The sequence below is a fragment of the Maylandia zebra genome, linkage group LG3, assembly GCF_041146795.1.
Source record: "Maylandia zebra isolate NMK-2024a linkage group LG3, Mzebra_GT3a, whole genome shotgun sequence".
Classification (NCBI taxonomy): Eukaryota; Metazoa; Chordata; class Actinopteri; order Cichliformes; family Cichlidae; genus Maylandia; species Maylandia zebra.
In genome coordinates, this window is record NC_135169.1 from 23,040,210 (window position 1) to 23,057,006 (window position 16,797).

The 16,797-nt window shown below is 39.8% G+C and overlaps 1 protein-coding gene across 1 annotated transcript in view; it reads left to right on the forward strand.

The window, feature by feature from the left end:
- The window catches only part of trpc5a (transient receptor potential cation channel, subfamily C, member 5a), a 198,825-nt gene that overhangs the window by 132,492 nt on the left and 49,536 nt on the right, over positions 1-16,797 (forward strand). Inside the window, exon 9 of the mRNA XM_004570111.3 lies at positions 13,795-13,932. Within this exon, the coding sequence (XP_004570168.3) occupies positions 13,795-13,932 (138 nt within the window). The remainder of the gene's footprint in view (positions 1-13,794; positions 13,933-16,797) is intronic.

The following is a 16,797-nucleotide window of genomic DNA, read 5'->3' on the forward strand; positions in this document are numbered from 1 at the left end:
ACTGTTCCCCCTCACACGCCTCGGGATGACACCTGATGAAAGTTAGAAGAACAAAAACAGGACAGACTTCTTCCCTTGACCTCTTCTCACCTGACGCTCTGCCGTTGGGTTTGAAAACTTTTTAGCCAGGACTGCTCCAGACTGCTCGGGTCCCATTTCTCATTACCATCGATTCAAACAAACAAAAGAAATAGTTTTTTTTACAAATTTCTGGTCTAAACTTTTTGATCATCTCATCCGACCTGGTTTTGGCCCACAAAGCATTTGGCACTCGTTAACTGAGCCATAAAAGCAGCCCAGGTTAGATTAAATGTACAAGAACGAAATTTGTCCATCATAATGTGAATTATCCTTAAAACAACCCGTTTTACCCACATGTTAGTTTTTATAGTCTTAACAAGTCACCTGTTGAGGGTAGAGTTGGTTGAAAATCCGTCTAATCTAACAGATGTGAACATATTTGGCATACCTGAATACAAGAAGCATCCTGTGAGGCCAAAACACTTATAGTACAAGAACTTTTATTTGAAACTTTGAAACTTCGGACTTGATTTTGACATTTTACAGAGCATTTTGGTTTCAAAACAGTGGTTTTAAATTTGATCAACTGATTAGCTGTGTCCTCAAACAGGTCTTTATCAACTCGGACAGTTGGCTAACGTCAAACTACAGTAACCATATGAATTTTGTATATGTACAACATGCGACTGCTCGGCGTCTTGCCAGGACAAAAGTGAGAGCACGTTACTCCAGTTTTATCCCCTCTTCGCTGGCTTCCTGCCCCTTTTTAGAACGAATTTTAAGATTGTATGGCTTGTTTTTAAGGCTTTGAATGGGCTTGCCCCTCCTTATTTATCTGAGCTTTTAATTATCCACACCCCAGCTACAAGACCCCACAAAGGTCGTATAATCAGATGACTCAATGTTCCCGGGCTAAAGAAATGGAGGGGATGGGACCTTTTTGGCTATAGGCTCGGTCCTATGGAAAAGCCTACTTCGGAACATCAGATGTGTTCAGTCATTTAGAGACTTTCAAGTCCTTCTCAAAACTCAAACCGTTTTCTCTTGCTTTTAGTTTGTGTTGAGACATCTCGGAGCATCCCTGTTTTATTGTATTTTATATTATCTTATTCTAGTGTTTTCTCTTATCTTTATTGTCATTGGTTTATTGCTACCCGAAGCTGTACAGCACCCTGGTTAACTATTGTTGTTCTAGATCAAATCAAATCAAATCAAAATTTATTTATATAGCACATTTTTAAGACCGAAGTACACCAAAGTGCTTTCCATTAAAATCGCAGTACAAATAAAATCACAATAAAATATAAATTACAAATATATAAAATATAAGATAATTACATAATCTAAATACAGAGCCAGATGTAAATTACCCTAATTCGCCTTAAATGCCAGATCAAACAAATACGTTTTTAAACGTGATTTAAAAGACTGAATGGAATCTGACGCGCGAATATGAAGAGGGAGAGTATTCCATAGCCTGGGTGCAGCAACGGCAAAGGCACGGTCTCCTCTGGTCTTCAGCCGAGACCTAGGTTGCACCAAGAGCAGTTGGCCCGATGATCTTAGTGCTCTCTGAGGGCTGTACAGACAGAGGAGATCAGCTAAGTAGTCAGGTGCCATATTGTTCAAAATTTTATAAGTAAACAATAGAATTTTAAAATCAATTCGATATTTGATAGGAAGCCAGTGTAAATTTTTCAGAACAGGGGTGATAGAGTCAAACTTTCTAGTGCCGGTCAAGAGACGTGCTGCGGCATTCTGGACCAGCTGCAGACGCTGCAGAAGAGAAGATTGTAGACCCAAGTAGAGTGAGTTACAATAGTCCAGTCTTGACGTAATGAAAGCATGAATGAGTTTCTCCATATCTTTGTGTGGTATGTAGGGTTTAGCCTTAGAGATTAGGCGTAGTTGATGAAAGCTAGTTTTTACCACAGTAGAGACCTGTTTGTCAAGTTTGAAGGAACTATCCATGAAAACTCCAAGATTCCTGGCAGTATCAGTAAGGTAGTTAGCAACAGGCCCAAATGTGTCAGTCAATTGTCCCAGAGGCATATTTTGGTCAAAAACAATAATTTCTGTCTTCTTTCCATTTAAAGTAAGAAAGTTACGTGATAACCAGTCCTTGACATCACTCAGACAATCAAACAGAGGATGTGGTGAGGATAAAGCATCCCCAGTCAGGTGAAGGTAGATTTGAATATCATCAGCGTAACAGTGAAAAGAGACATTGTGTTTTTCAAAAATGGAGCTCAAGGGCAACATATACAGAGAAAACAACACAGGACCCAGTACCGAGCCCTGGGGCACACCACAGTGGAAACGGGCAGAAGAAGAGGAATATTTTCCCATCGAGACGGAGAACGACCTCTCAGAAAAATATGATTTAAACCAAGATAAAACATTTCCTTTGAGGCCTACTACATGTTCCAATCTTGCCAAAAGGATATCATGATCAACCGTATCAAAGGCTGAGGTCAAATCCAATAGTACTAAGACCGCAGAGCGCCCAGAGTCAGCAATTAAGAGAAGGTCATTAAAGACTCTTAGTAGGGCAGTTTCGGTGCTGTGACGCGGTCTAAATCCAGACTGAAATTTATCACTTATACCGTTGCTCTCTAAATAGGTCTGTAGTTGCCGAAGCACTATTTTCTCTAAGACTTTTGACATAAAAGGAAGTTTAGAAATCGGCCTGTAATTAGCTAGAATGTTACGATCAAGGGACCTTTTCTTGATGACAGGTTGCACGACTGCATGTTTAAAGACAGTCGGAACATAGCCAGATGACAGTGAGAAGTTCATTAGAAATAAAATACAAGACCCGATTGTATTCAATGCATCCTTAATGATACGAGAGGGAATAATGTCGTGCAAAGAATTTGAGCTTCTCAGATTATTAATTATTTCCTTTAAAGTCAAAAATGACACAGGTTCGAACTGTTGGAAAACCGTTGAACATTCAGAAGCTGGGGCTTGATTTACTACCAAAGAATGTGTGGCCCTTAACAATGAGATTTTATCTATAAAATAATTTAGAAATTATGTGCTATATAAAAAAGTTGAAGCTGAGAGGTGAATGAATCTGAGCTTGTTTAACATTTGACTGAAGTGCAATCTGACCCTAAACTTGTCCCATACTGTTTGCCTACAACCTGTTGGATATTAAAGTTAATTATAGATAGATTTATTATAGATAAATCTAAAGAATATAAGAAATAAAACAAAAACATTTTAACTGTAGTAGTTATTAATTAATACATTTCTTGAAGTTTTTGAGAAAGCAGCTTACAGTGCCGAGTTTCTGTGATCCAAAAATGACTGCACGATGCTCCATTGCTGAACTGAAGAGAATAATTTGAAAGCAGTGTAAGAAAGGAGGGCAGTTTGAGTGGGTGGAGAGAAAGGAGAGCCAGAGAGATCGATGGAAAGGAAGAAAGTGTGACAGAGAGAGATTTCTTTTTCTAAAAGACAAAATAAAAAAAGAAATCAGAGAGGATTAACAGAAGAAAGGCCTAGCACGTCAGATCAAATATGAATACATGAATCAGCTTCACGGAGCACACAGACGCACACAAGGGCTTTAGGGTATTTGCATATGGATCACAAGCATGTGGACAGCCAAAATGAATTAGTGTTAGCATGGCTTTGAGTTAGTGTATTGCTTTGTTTAGATTACATCAGGCTGTAGAGAAATTGAATTAACTGCTGCTGTGTAGCGGCGGTTAGCATATTTCTTAGTGGTTTAGCGGTTGAGGCAAAATGCCCAGAAATTGTATTAGCTGGAAAGTAGTTTGTGTAGCAGATTGCCATTTAGTGTCAGAAGCAGGAGGAAGTGCGGTGACCCAAGCGCGCGTGTGTGTGTGTGTGTGGGGGGGGGGGGGGGGGGGGGGGGAGAATGAACTGGTTAGCTCAGCATCTTTTGCACTGGCTGAAAATCGTTATCGCACTTTGATATTGACGACACGGCAGGACTCTTTGGACCACTGACTACATTTGCCTGTAGTCGCAGTGCTTGGAGAACAAAGTCTGATATAAAGATTTGATAGCTTGTGTACGGCAGCCTGGCTACATGCAGGTGGGCAATGATGTCATTTATTAGAGGATGTTTACTATCATTTGAAGTACCAGCAGTGTTTGTGGGGAGAAGCAGTCAGATAGAAGATGGTTTCACAGAGATATTTGTTATATTTTGCTGGGAAAATGGGAAATAGTTTAAGCAGTTTATTGAAATGTGCAAATATACAAGAAAATACAGTATAGAGGACAAAACAGAGTTTGTGGATTTTTAACAAGCTTTAAAATCAGCGTTTAATATGAAAACCTTTATTCTTAGCCTGAACTTCAGTCTTCAGGAATACTTCTCCAGGCTTCTTGAAGGACATTCAAAGCTCTTCATTGGATGCTGTGTTTTTGTTCTGTTCTCTGTCGAGATAATCTCACTGTGTTTCAGTAATGCTTTTTCTGCATAAGTAGCATGTTTGACAAATGAAGCTCTTATCAGTCAGATAGATGGTATTGCAGAGTGGATCAAAATGATACTACAGTGTAGGAGAATAGTTTTTGTTTAGCGACTATTAACGTTATGGATTTATTTATTTATGGGTGTTGTTTAACAGCTACAAAATCTGCATTATGTCTTCAATACATCTGCAGTTTGAGTGTATTATCTGTATTTCCTAATAATGATTAAATGATCTTAAACACTATAAAATTGGGCATAATCAGCCCATATTTACATTCTTTTATCAACTATGGGTTAGAAATGTGGAAAAAAACAATTGTGGAAAGATGAGAAGAAACATCTTGCTTCATTAATGACTGTGTGATTCTTCCCTGCATTGGTCATAAATACGACGTTGCATTATTCAGTATGAAACAGTCTGAGCTGCAGTGAGCAGAGGATTCTCAGTGGAAATTACTTTCCTAGGTATGTTACTGAAAGGAAGATGAGTGCTGAATCATTTATAAATGTTCTTCAAGTTGTGTTTATTACCAAACATCTCCACAAGCATCAGCAACCTGCACTAAAAAACACAAGCAGCCAGTCATACATTGTGTTTCCTTAATGCGGGCTGAATTTTTTAGGAGGCCTATTTTGCTTTGTCTGGTTATATAACTTAGCTGTGATTCAAGTAGCCAGGAGTTCTTATTTCCCAGCATCAGCATAAGTGGGACCCCAGAAGTAACAGAACTAAAGAAACAACAAAAAATAATGACATCAGAAGTAAACATTGCCATGTTTTCAGTTTTTCTTCTGTCCCTTTAATAGTTATCTCTCACTGTGAGTCCTCCGTTTGTTTGTGTTCCCTATCTACATATATATAATTTTTCCACAGATTACTTTGTTATGTGGTTACCAGTGGGTCTTTTCCCACTGTCATTATTTAGTTTAGCTGTGTTTTTTTTTACTTTTTGTGGCTGGTTTATAATTTAGTCTCTGTGCCCTCAGTTTAGTCACACTGACCTACAGACTGCTCAGCAGACCACTCAAACTAAATGTGGTCCCTTGGCAACTGGTTGCTGGAAGTTGCTAAGAGAAATTAGTTGCAAAGATGTTTTTTCAGTGCAGTGCTGCACTGAAAAAACATCTTAAGATTTCTTTGGTTTATATTAGTAAAGAAAAAAAGGGATTGGCTGCCTGCAGTTCACATGGAAGACAAAGACTTGTCTGGAAACACACTTTTTAGTTTTACTACCACTTGGCAAGTAGTTGGTGAGTGTTTGCAGACAAGTTGTTATATTCCATACTTCTTAGTGACTAATTTCACTTAGCAACTCCCAGCAATTTCCGGGAATCGCTCATCAACACGTTATGAAAACATATTCTTCCTTAGCAGCAAGAGGTTACCATGGCTTTGCCGACTAGTCTGTAGACCTGTGTGACTAAACTGACAACTGAAATTGTATTAGCTGGATGGTAGCGTGTGTAAAAGCAGTAACCCAAACATGTTGAGGGTGTGATAACAATGAACTGGTTAGCTCAGCTTCTTTTGCATTGGCTGAGACTTTTTTTCTTACATTTGGATTTTAAAGGATCCCAGAGGAGTCTTTGGAGCGTGACCAGTTCACTGCATTTCACTAACACAGTGCTTGTGGAATTACGTTTAATGTAAAGCTTTGGTAGCCAGTTTGTGCCTAATCACACACCAACCAATTTGGAATTACACAATTTTCCCTAGTAACTGATGGGCCTATAGTGGGTCTCTAATCGGTCTCTAGGTCTATGTGACTGAGGCTGAAGTCACAAGTTGTCCATGTCAGGAAAAAGTTTGAGAACCACTTCTTCGTGTTCCTTTCCTCAGGTCACATAAGAGGTGCTGATCTCTTGCACGCTGGTCCTGTTTGCATCAGCACAGGTGTGCCAACAAATTAACCAATCAATGAACACAGACCCACTCAGGGAAAGAACAAAATAGATGAACAAAGTAGAAGAACATGCTGCCAGCCATCAAGGGAGCTTTAAAGGAAAGTGAGGACAAGTAATGTACATGACTAAAAGATTCAGAGCATTTCTAGATAGTGCTTCGGCACATTTGCCAGATCTTTCGTCTGTGGGCTAAAGTAGGACACAGAAGTCAAGTTTGAATTCTTGTATAACGGTTGCTGTGCCCATCACGTAACCCGCAGAGGCTTCCTGAACAAGCGGAAATGCAAATAATGTAAAAGCCTATTCATCTCGCAGCACTCCAGGCTGCTGCTCCTTTCAGCAGGTTAACATGAGTCATCACAACTCGACCGAGCCTCTCTCTGCGAGGAGTTTAATAAAAAGGAGTTTGGGTCCTTTTTGGAGAGCCTGGTTTCACACTCTGCTAATTTCCTTGTCTGTGCCAGCTCCCTGGAGTATCTGCTGGATGACTCGGTGCATTTATTAGTGATGAAAATACTTTTTTCTTTTTTTTTCTTTTCATAGTCTGTGTCCTTATCATCACAGCTAACAGGAATGAAGACTTTTAATAAGGAATGCTTATCTAACATGAGTCTTAACTGGCCACTGCGCTTCCCTGTAATTCACTATTAATGCTCGTCTCTGTGATTCATTCCTGCATTTTTCTCCATTCACTTTGCTAATGTCGTTTGAGACTCAGTGGGCTGCCAGCAGTGCAGATTTCATGGTATATTTTTCTTGCTGTTGTTATTGTGTGCGGCTGTGGGTGCATGTGTTGCTGCGTGGGCGTGAGTTGTTTTTTGTTTTTAATCTCTGTTCAGGTCTTTAAATGTTTTATGAAAGAATAGAGACAGTGAAATCCTGATAAACAAGCTGTCCCAATATAAACCTGGCATAAAATACATACAGTGACAAAAAGGCCTGATCTTTACTTCTTTTTTGGGGGGAAATTTGAATCTTTGTTGTTACATTGTGTTGATGCTTTGAGAGATTAGAAGATATTGTGTGGTCATTATACAAGAAATGATCTAAGAAAACAGTCCTTCAGTTTACAGCTTAAAGTGCCTTTGAAGCATTTTGTTTTGCAGCAGTAACTTTGAGGTTTAAAATGATATTTTATGATACTAATAAGTAAAATAAGCCTTCAGTGTAACTTTTTTTTAAATACACTCTTATAGTTTAGTTAAGCAGCTCAGTGATTCAGTACTGAGAGTGTTGTCTCTTAGCACGAGACGCCTTCTGTTTGGAGTTTGCACGTTGTTCCTGTGCTTAAGTAAAGTTTCCTGGAAGCTTTGGTTTCTGCCCCCCTGAAATAAAATAAAAACTGCTTAGTTAATGCTGCAGATCTGGGCCCACAGGAAGCACATACAATATATATTTTTAATATCTTATTTTGTGGCCTGAGCCATTGTCTTGTCAGAACCTTCTGTTCTTCACATTAGACACAAACACTAAACTGATCAGATTTAGGATGTAATAAAAATTATCCAGGAGGGATAAGGAGAGAGCCATGGTCCATGGCTACCACCTCCAGAAATCATCCCATTTGTGATTTGTGTGTGTTTTAGTGTTGCTTCTTCAGTGCACTTGTTTCCACTTGCACAAAAGCAGCTGAACTGGATTCACAATGATTTATGGTTTCTAAGTAGACAGACTAATATACCTGATGTTTTACTGACTTTGTGTTATACTGAGATCAACGGTCTCCTGAGTTCTCTTAAATGTTTTGAGCGATGTAACTTGATCTTATGATGATCTTCCAGAAAGATCTGGCCTGTAGTGAGCATCGTAAGTCAGGAAGACAGGTTGTTTTTTCACATTTAGATTTGACATTTTTACAGACACCCAGCTGCGCGCTCATATTGGTAGTGGCTTGGCACGGCATACATTTAGACTTATTTTTTTTAATCGAGAAATGCTGCCCCCTGTTGCCCATTAGATTTTATTATATCCAAGTCCAAAATTTCCCACCTCTTAATTTTTCCCCCACATTTCACCATGGAAACATCTGTATATTTCTCAAAACACTGAAGATGTGGCGTTTTAAAATTAGAAATTTTACATTGGCTAGATTTGCTTTGTTTTTTTTTGTTGGGTTTTTTTCCCTGGATTGGTCGCTAAATTATTAATACAGGAAACCCCCCCATGTTTACATCCCTTAAAGTCATTTTCAGACAACTCTCTCTTGCCCCGACCAGTAAAAGTACTGTGTGTTATGTAAAGCTGCTATTGGATTAGCATGAAAGAGTGTGGTTTCTTTGCTGCAGGCACACTGAGATTAAGTTTAAGACTTTATCCTCTGCAGTTTTCACACCACTGACCCAGCCTGCTGGGAGAAGGAGGCAAAGCGCTGCCGGAGAGAGACCGTGGTAATCAATTTAAGTTGGACTGGAAATTCGTCATGGTGGCGCAGTGACACTTTTCCAGTGCTAGCATGAAAGACGGAGAGTGTGAGACAAAAGGAATTTCAGTACAAGACAGCAAAACCTGATAAGTATCCATGTGTGGTTGCTGTTTGCCATTAAACATGAGCTCATTTTAAATGTATACTATAGGTTTTGGCAGTCGGGTGAATATATCAGCTGTTTGTGTTGTCCATTGCTCGTATTTTGTAATATGTGATAGTTTATTTTGCAAATTGGATTCTGGATCAGTTAAATTTAGAAAATTATTAACTTGTACAGTGGAATAAAAAAACGGGTCCCAGAGCTGGCAGTTACATTTGGGCCATATTAACAGTCTGGTTTTGGGGGCAATACTAAATTACTAAAAAAACTGATGGTGCCTGCTTCCTTTTTTGTCAGTATTTCAAGAAAATGTATCAAGCTGGAGGCCTGATATTAATACAGAGCAGGTGTCTCAGCTGCTGCGTCTGACAAGTTACTAAGCTAACAATATATTCCAGAGCACACGACAGCTAAGCTTTATAGTGGTACCACCACATGTTATAAGTTATATAACATGACCATTTAATTCTTACTTTATTAACACCCTTCTGCTAGTGCAATTTGGCCAAATTACAATCAATTTTAGGTAACCATGTATTTTAACCATTTTATTCTTCATTCAAAAAGAAAAGAGATCGTTAGGAAGTAAAAAAGATTCCTATCATGACGACATGTTAAAGATATATTGAAAATGATGAATGATGCTGCTGCATGTTTTTTAAATCAACCTAGCCACCTTTTATTTTTCTAAAGATAAAAAAGAATAATATATCAAAAGAGAATATCTGTGGGAATATTGCTAAATAGAATAGAATTTAATATAAATAGAATAGAATAAACTGATCATCAGGGCATAAATTGCCACTATTCTCATTTGTTCCACTTCAGTAGGAGTTTGACTGTCTGGAATTTGCCACTCATCCATGTCTCAATGTTGATGCAAGTAAAATGTAGATCTCTTAACCTAATGTAGGTTCAGACCGGAAAATGATGTCATTTGTGTCCCCAGTTCAGCTGACCCGAGTCATCGCCCACCACAGTCATTTACCATTCACTGCCTGGATCCAGACAATGTATTTCTATCATCTTCATGCTACTGGCTGACTGATCGCTGATGATGAAATTATACCACCCATCACCCCAGCTTTTCCAGAGTGTTGTGTAATTTATTCTGATTCATTGTGAGTTTATAAGTTATTTCAGTGATGTCTCACGTTGTTCTATATATCCCAAAAACAGAGTTATGCCTGAGATCTGTTTGCTTCTTAGGTTTCTCCTTCCTGATCTGCTCTGACTTTCTGATTGGTCTAGAGGCCATCTCAAATGGTGCTGTTACGTCAGCAAGTGTTTTTGTGTCAACAGTAAACCATGACAAGCATATTTATCAACAGCAAAACAGGAAAGAAGAGAAAGGAGCAGACTGCTGTAGTTTAGTGAAGCCAAAAGATCAACTAGCTCATTAGCATACTGCTGCCATGGAAACAGGACACCATGCTGGAGCTGAGGGGAGGATAGGGTAAGGAAGAAGGGGTGAGGAGAAGAAATGCGACTGAGCAGAAAAGAAAGACAAGCGAGCAAAGACAAAGTGAGAAGGACGGGAGTGGAGACCAAACTCAGAGGAGGTGGAGAATCAGTTGAGAAGAGATGCAATGTATAGAAGGGGAGAAGTAAAAAGGATTGGGGGTCATATAATGAAAAAGAAAATACACAAGATGACAACGAAAAGAAGCTCAGTGATGTAGAACAGAGAAGAAAAAGAAAACACTGAGAATGGGATGTAGCAAAGACAACTGATTTAACAAAGAGGTGAAAGAAATTGAGGGGTGGAAGAAAACAAAACATGCTAAGTTGGTGGAAAAAGGAAAAATCAGAAAATCTTCCTATTCTTATTTGTGTTGTACATCACATTTAAAGCTTTATCTAAATAGGTCCAAATCACAGCAACAGTCAATAAGCTGAAATCCATACAGTTAGTCAGAACTTTGCATACTGTTATGCTCCATAGCATTAATATGTAGTATTTATCTTGGTGATTTAAACAATAATTCAACAATGTAAAAAACATGTAGCAATTGCTGCTGCTTGTCGACATACACTAACCCTGCAAACAATGTGAACCTTTTTGTTTCCATTAAAATGGTGACATGAGTCCTGACAAAGGAATCATGTGTAATCTTTACACTTAGAAATGCTCCACAGCAAGCATCATACGGGTAAATCTGGGGAGGCTTTATCTTCCTCTGTGAGCTTTTATGACAAACCAAAGGTTACTTTCAGCCCTGACAGGTTTGTAGCTCCTCTGTTTTTTCCATTTACATCTCATTACAGTTCAACCGCTAATACTGTTGGCATTACGCCAAAGGCTGTTTGTCCCCATCAGACCTTCAGGTGCCCTCTGAGTCACCAAGAACCATTCCTCTTTCCTTCCTGTCTGACTTTTCCTCTTATTTTCTTTCTCCCATTGTGTCCCCCTTTTTCTTTTCTTCTCTCTTCCTCTGCTTCCTTGTTCTTGCCAGGCCCATCTTTCATTTTCTTCCTTTCTTCATTCAGTACCTTTCAATTTATTTACTTCCTCCCTTCTCATTTCTGCTTTTCGGTGATTAGTTTTAATCTTGGTAAAAATCCCAGGACTGTAAATTACTCTCATACTCTGAAAAGGCTTCAGAGACTGAAGGTTATCAATCACCTCGAGTCATGTCTGTGTGTCTTTGTATCTGTATAAGAGAATGTTAATAATGTTTTTCTCCTTTAAACAAACATCCTTTTAGATAAATGAGCTAAATAAACATCCAGCTCAATTTGGCACATCCACCTTCACACAAGGACGGGAAACTGTTATGAACCAAACATTTAGCTAATAGATTGAAGAGGAAAACTGGAAAACAAGAACAGGAAAAAAAAAAACAAAAACAGGATGACACCTGAAACTGTCAGTCAAAAATTATCTTCTGCAACTTTTGACGGCTGAACATTTGGTGATAACTGCAGATTTCTTCACTTCCTTGTGTTTTTTTCTGTAAGTGTGGGCTTGGAGATAATTGATCCTGGCGCATTGTATATGCACTGTCTATAACTTAACATAAGCTCTTTTTATGAGACTGTCTGAATTTTTACCAGCTTTGCTTCAAACATTTCAGCATCCTGTAGTATAGAGTGTGGAAAGAGCTGTCCATGGTGCTGATCTTGTGATGCACTGTAGTTAGGCAGAAAAGAACAGTCCTTGCTGGGATTCCTGCTGCTAAAAAGCCATTAGGACTAGTTTTTTTGTGTGTGTGTGTGTGTGTGTGTGTGTGTGTGTGTGTGTGTGTGTGTGTGTGTGTGTGTGTGTGTGTGTGTGTGTGTGTGTGTGTGTGTGTGTGTGTGTGTGTGTGTGTTTATTCCTTAAAAAGTAGCTGGGGCTTTTATTTTTGAATGTAACAGGACTTTTTTGAAGAAGGCTTCTACAAGGCTCTGTGTCATGTTCAAGAAACCGGTTTGAGATTATTTGAGCTTTGTGACATGGTGTGCTATCCTGCTGGAAGAAACCATCAGTGGATGCATACACTGTGGTAGCAAAGGGATGGACATGGGCAGCAACAACTGGGGTAGGGTGTGGTAGTTACAAAAAAATCCAGTTGTGCCAAGAAAACATCCCCAACGCCACGACACCACATGCAGCACCCTGGTGGTATAATGGTGTTCAGACAAAGCAGGATTGATCCACGCTATCATGTTGTTTATACAAAATTGTGATCCTACTACCTGAATGTCGCAGCAGAAATCGAGACTCATCAGACCAGAGAACGTTTTCCAAACTCTTATTGTCCATTTTTGTTGAGCCTGGATGAACTGTACCCTCCTTTTCCTATTTTAGCTGTGATGCCCGGTGTGGTCTTCTCCTGCTGCAGTACATTTGCCTCAAGGTTTGACATGTTGTGCATTCAGAATAACTTTTCTTCTTCGTTCTGATTCTCAGTTTAAACTTCTTGGCTATGTCTATATGCCTAAGTTTGAGCTTCTGCCACGTCTGTATGAATGTATGTTGTGTAGCTGAATGACTCAGTTGTTCTGATTTTTTTTTCTGCTCTCTGGCTGTCAAAGACGTGAGTCTGGTCTGTTTGAGTGTCCTTAACTGTCCGGTATTAAGTCTTAAAAGGTTTCAGTTATTAATTAATTCCTGTGCCTGGCTTAATCCACTGATGCACCAGTGGATACAACAAGATAAGGATTCTAAAAACCCTGGAAAATTATCTGCAAAGGTTATCTCCTACGTGTTTACCAGCAACCTCGTTTGAAGACCTATTTTTCTTTTTACTGTACTTTGTTCTTTGCTTCTAAATCCCTGGGGAAAAAACTGTATGTTTGCATTGCTGTGCAGCAGTGTCGAGTTTAATCACATTAGCTTCAGGTGGATACCTTGTTCTTTTGTGATTGGTTAGGGGAAATCAAATCCCAATCCCAGTAGAAATCAGTCAGAGGAGTCAATGTCACAGTCGAGATGGAAATGGACCTTAACAAGATGACAGTTCACTCTGATATCCGACTACTACTAATAAAGGACACGCTAAGAGCCACTCGTGTTTTACTCTATTGGGAATGTGTGACTGTGAATAACAAAATGATTTAATTACATATAGATGGAATGATAGAAGAGGGAGAAAAGATGAAAGGGCCGCAGCCTCCTGGAGTTAAGAAAAAATGAATGAAGTGAAGAAGGAGGAGATAATTTGGTAATGGCATCAGCATCAAAATAAACACCACTGAGCAGGCAGAGGCAAATGATTCCATGAACTTATTAAGCAGTCAGGGTGATCACATTTTTTTAAAGTGAACCCCCCCCACCCCCACCCCCACAAAACAAAAAAAAAGCCTCTGTATGATTAATGAACTACGTTTAAAAGGGCTTTTCAGGGCTTTTTCACAAATACTAAACTGCATTTCCTCTCCCTGTTGTTCTCTTTCCAGTTTGTGGCACAGCCAAACTGCCAGCAGCTGCTGGCCACACTGTGGTATGATGGCTTCCCGGGTTGGAGGAGACGACACTGGGCGGTTAAACTGGTCACCTGCTTTATCATCGGACTCTTGTTCCCGGTCTTCTCATTGGTAAGGAAAAAAGAATAATGGGAGGGTGCAGGAGGATGGAGTATATAGATTTGAAGAAAGTGGGTAAAGGATGGGCAGGGATAGCTCAGTAGGTAGAGTGGTGGCCCCGTGATCGGAAGGTCGGGGGTTCGATTCCCCTGAACAGCTACCCTGAGGTACCCCTGAGCAAGGTACCGTCCTTGCACACTGCTTCACTGAGTGAATGGGTTAAAATGCAGAGAGGAATTTCCCCACGGGGATCAATAAAGTACACCTTCTTTCTTTCTAAAAAGATGACAATAGATGGGGGATCGAGATTTCGAGAAGCAAGACAGGAAGAGAAGAAGAAAATCTAGATTGGAAAGGAATTTAGAAAAATGGAAATATTGAGATTCAGGAAAGTTCAAAGGAGGAAGAGGGAATTAGAGAAAATAAATGAAGAAGGTGAGAGATAAATGGCAGGAGAAGTGGAAAGACAGACGAGAAGAGGAACTGACAAAATGATCATTTCCCTAGAAAGAAGACAAGAAATCAATGACATGGGGAAAAGAAGAAATATAGGGTAATAAAGTCAAAGAGCTGCAACCAAACTGCTGCTTTTTCAAACTGTTTTCAGGTAGTAATTAGACCAAAGTTACGGTTTACTGACTGAAGGACGATGGAAAATAAGAAATAAGGTTTTGAAGAGGACCTGGAAGTTAACAGATGTCACAGACATACGGACTGTGTTATATATTTAATCTGGTCATTTTATGTTTTAAAGGATTTCGTTTCAGAAAAATGTCTATTTATGCTGTTGGTACTGCAGTAATATGAGCCAACTAAATACACACAGATGAACTTCAGCCAACTTATGAGCCAATGTGTTAACTTGCTGAGTCATTAATGCTGGGATGCAGATAAAGATCTGCTTTTGTTCATCTTTAAAACCTTTGAGTTTAGAGAAATTGAGAAACATTTCTCTAAACATGGGGTGGCTGTAGCTCAGGTGGCAGAGCAGGTCAGCCACTAATCAGAAGGTCAGTGGTTCGATCCCACGCTGCATCCTGGCTGCATGCCAAATATCCTTGGGCAAGATACTAACCCCAAGTTTGCCTACTGGTGGTGGTCAGAGGGCCCGGTGGCGCCTGTGTCCGGCAGCCTCGCCTCTGTCAGTGCAGGGCAGCTGTGGCTACAACGTAGCTTGCCATTACCTGTGTGTGAATGGGTGAATGACTGAATGTAGTGTAAAGCGCTTTGGAGTCCTTAGGGACTGAGTAAAGCGCTATACAAATGCAGGCCATTTTAAAATAAATAAACAAAATTCTGTACAAAACTGCACATTCATTTCCATTCCTGGGTCATGGATCTTGGCGAGCCTTTAATTGATGAGCACCTGATGACTCTGTAGGGTCCAGGTGGGCTAATCTCCAACATGCTGCATGGGTCTATCTGACCGAAGCAGGGGTTTGTCAACCATGCAGCAATCGAAGGTGGAAGAAGTACAAGATCAGCAGCAGATATGAGATTTCTCCAGGTTTTGATGCCTCCTGGAGGGGGGAAGAGTTTATTTTTATTTGGGAGAACTCAGAGTTGGGCTGCTACTCCTCCACGTTAAGGGAGCCAGTTGAGGTGGTTCAGGCATCTGATTAGGAAGCCTCCTGGGGAAGATGTTCTGGGAGGCCCCTAGATAGAACCAGGATACGCTGGAGAGATTATATCTCTTTGGTCGTCCGGGTTACTGCTCTGAACTCCAGGAATACTTTAAATGATTTATTGACACATTCAAGAAGCAGCAGGAAACTCAATAGATATGCAAACAAGGAGGAGATCTGAGGCAAAGGGACAAAACCACAAGTCAGTCAAGAGGGAAAAACAAACTTGATATCTTCAGGAGAATTAATTGCTTTAGATATTTGTACTTTGACGAGCCAAAGACAGTTTTGTAAAGAAAATTGGTGCTTGCCTTCACTGCCATGTGCTGCTGCTTTTCACAGCCTGGCAGGAATGATGGGCGGTTCTAAAATGAAGAGTCACATGACAGTTAAAGGGCACAGTTTTCCAAAATACAAGTCAACTTACATACTGGCTCTTGTTTCCTGATTCCCCACATAAAGCCAAAGAAAAGTAAAACATTTGTTTGCAGCACATTTCAGGGATACATTTTCAACATAACTCTGTTAAACCCAATAATTGGTCTGGAAGTTCGGAGCCATCTTACAGGCTTTCTTAAAAATTTTCCTCCTTCTTAGATGAATGCTGTTAGCTCATTTTTAATGTTAGTTTACTTTTCTGTCTTTCTATAAAGCTTAAGAAGGAAGAATAATTAGAAAAGGGGAAAATATTTGCACCTCTTTCCTCTCGTTTATTACTGTGACCTTTGTGGTGTCTTCAAAGACTCCGACATGTAATTTGGTCTTAATTGAGGTTAGTTACACTGCATGTTTTTGCTGATGTGAGTGAGATAATTAACATAAAGTGCTTACATATCAATAATCAGAGTGGTGCCGCAGTGGGGTTAGTTATTAATGTTTTAATTGTGTATTTAAGCACACGTCTCTCTCCCTCTCGCTCTCTTTCGGCCTTATTGTTTCTGAGTCTGTCGACGTGCGACTCAGTTCGAGTTAAAAAGCTTCACTGGCGTGACTCAGTGTGCCGAGGTTGCCAGCAGCAAGTAGACGAGCAGAGCAAGTAAACAAGCATCATAACGGCAATAACGCCAGCGATAACAATAACAGCGCTGACAGATGAAACACGAGGTGACGGTGGCTGAGCATGGACATTTATCGACTTACATACATCTTCTTCTTTTTCTTCCCTGTTGAGCTGAAATTGAGGGGAAAAGAACAATATTTGAGAGGACAAAATCAGTTTAAGGCATCAACAAGCATCTGAGGTGATGTTTTT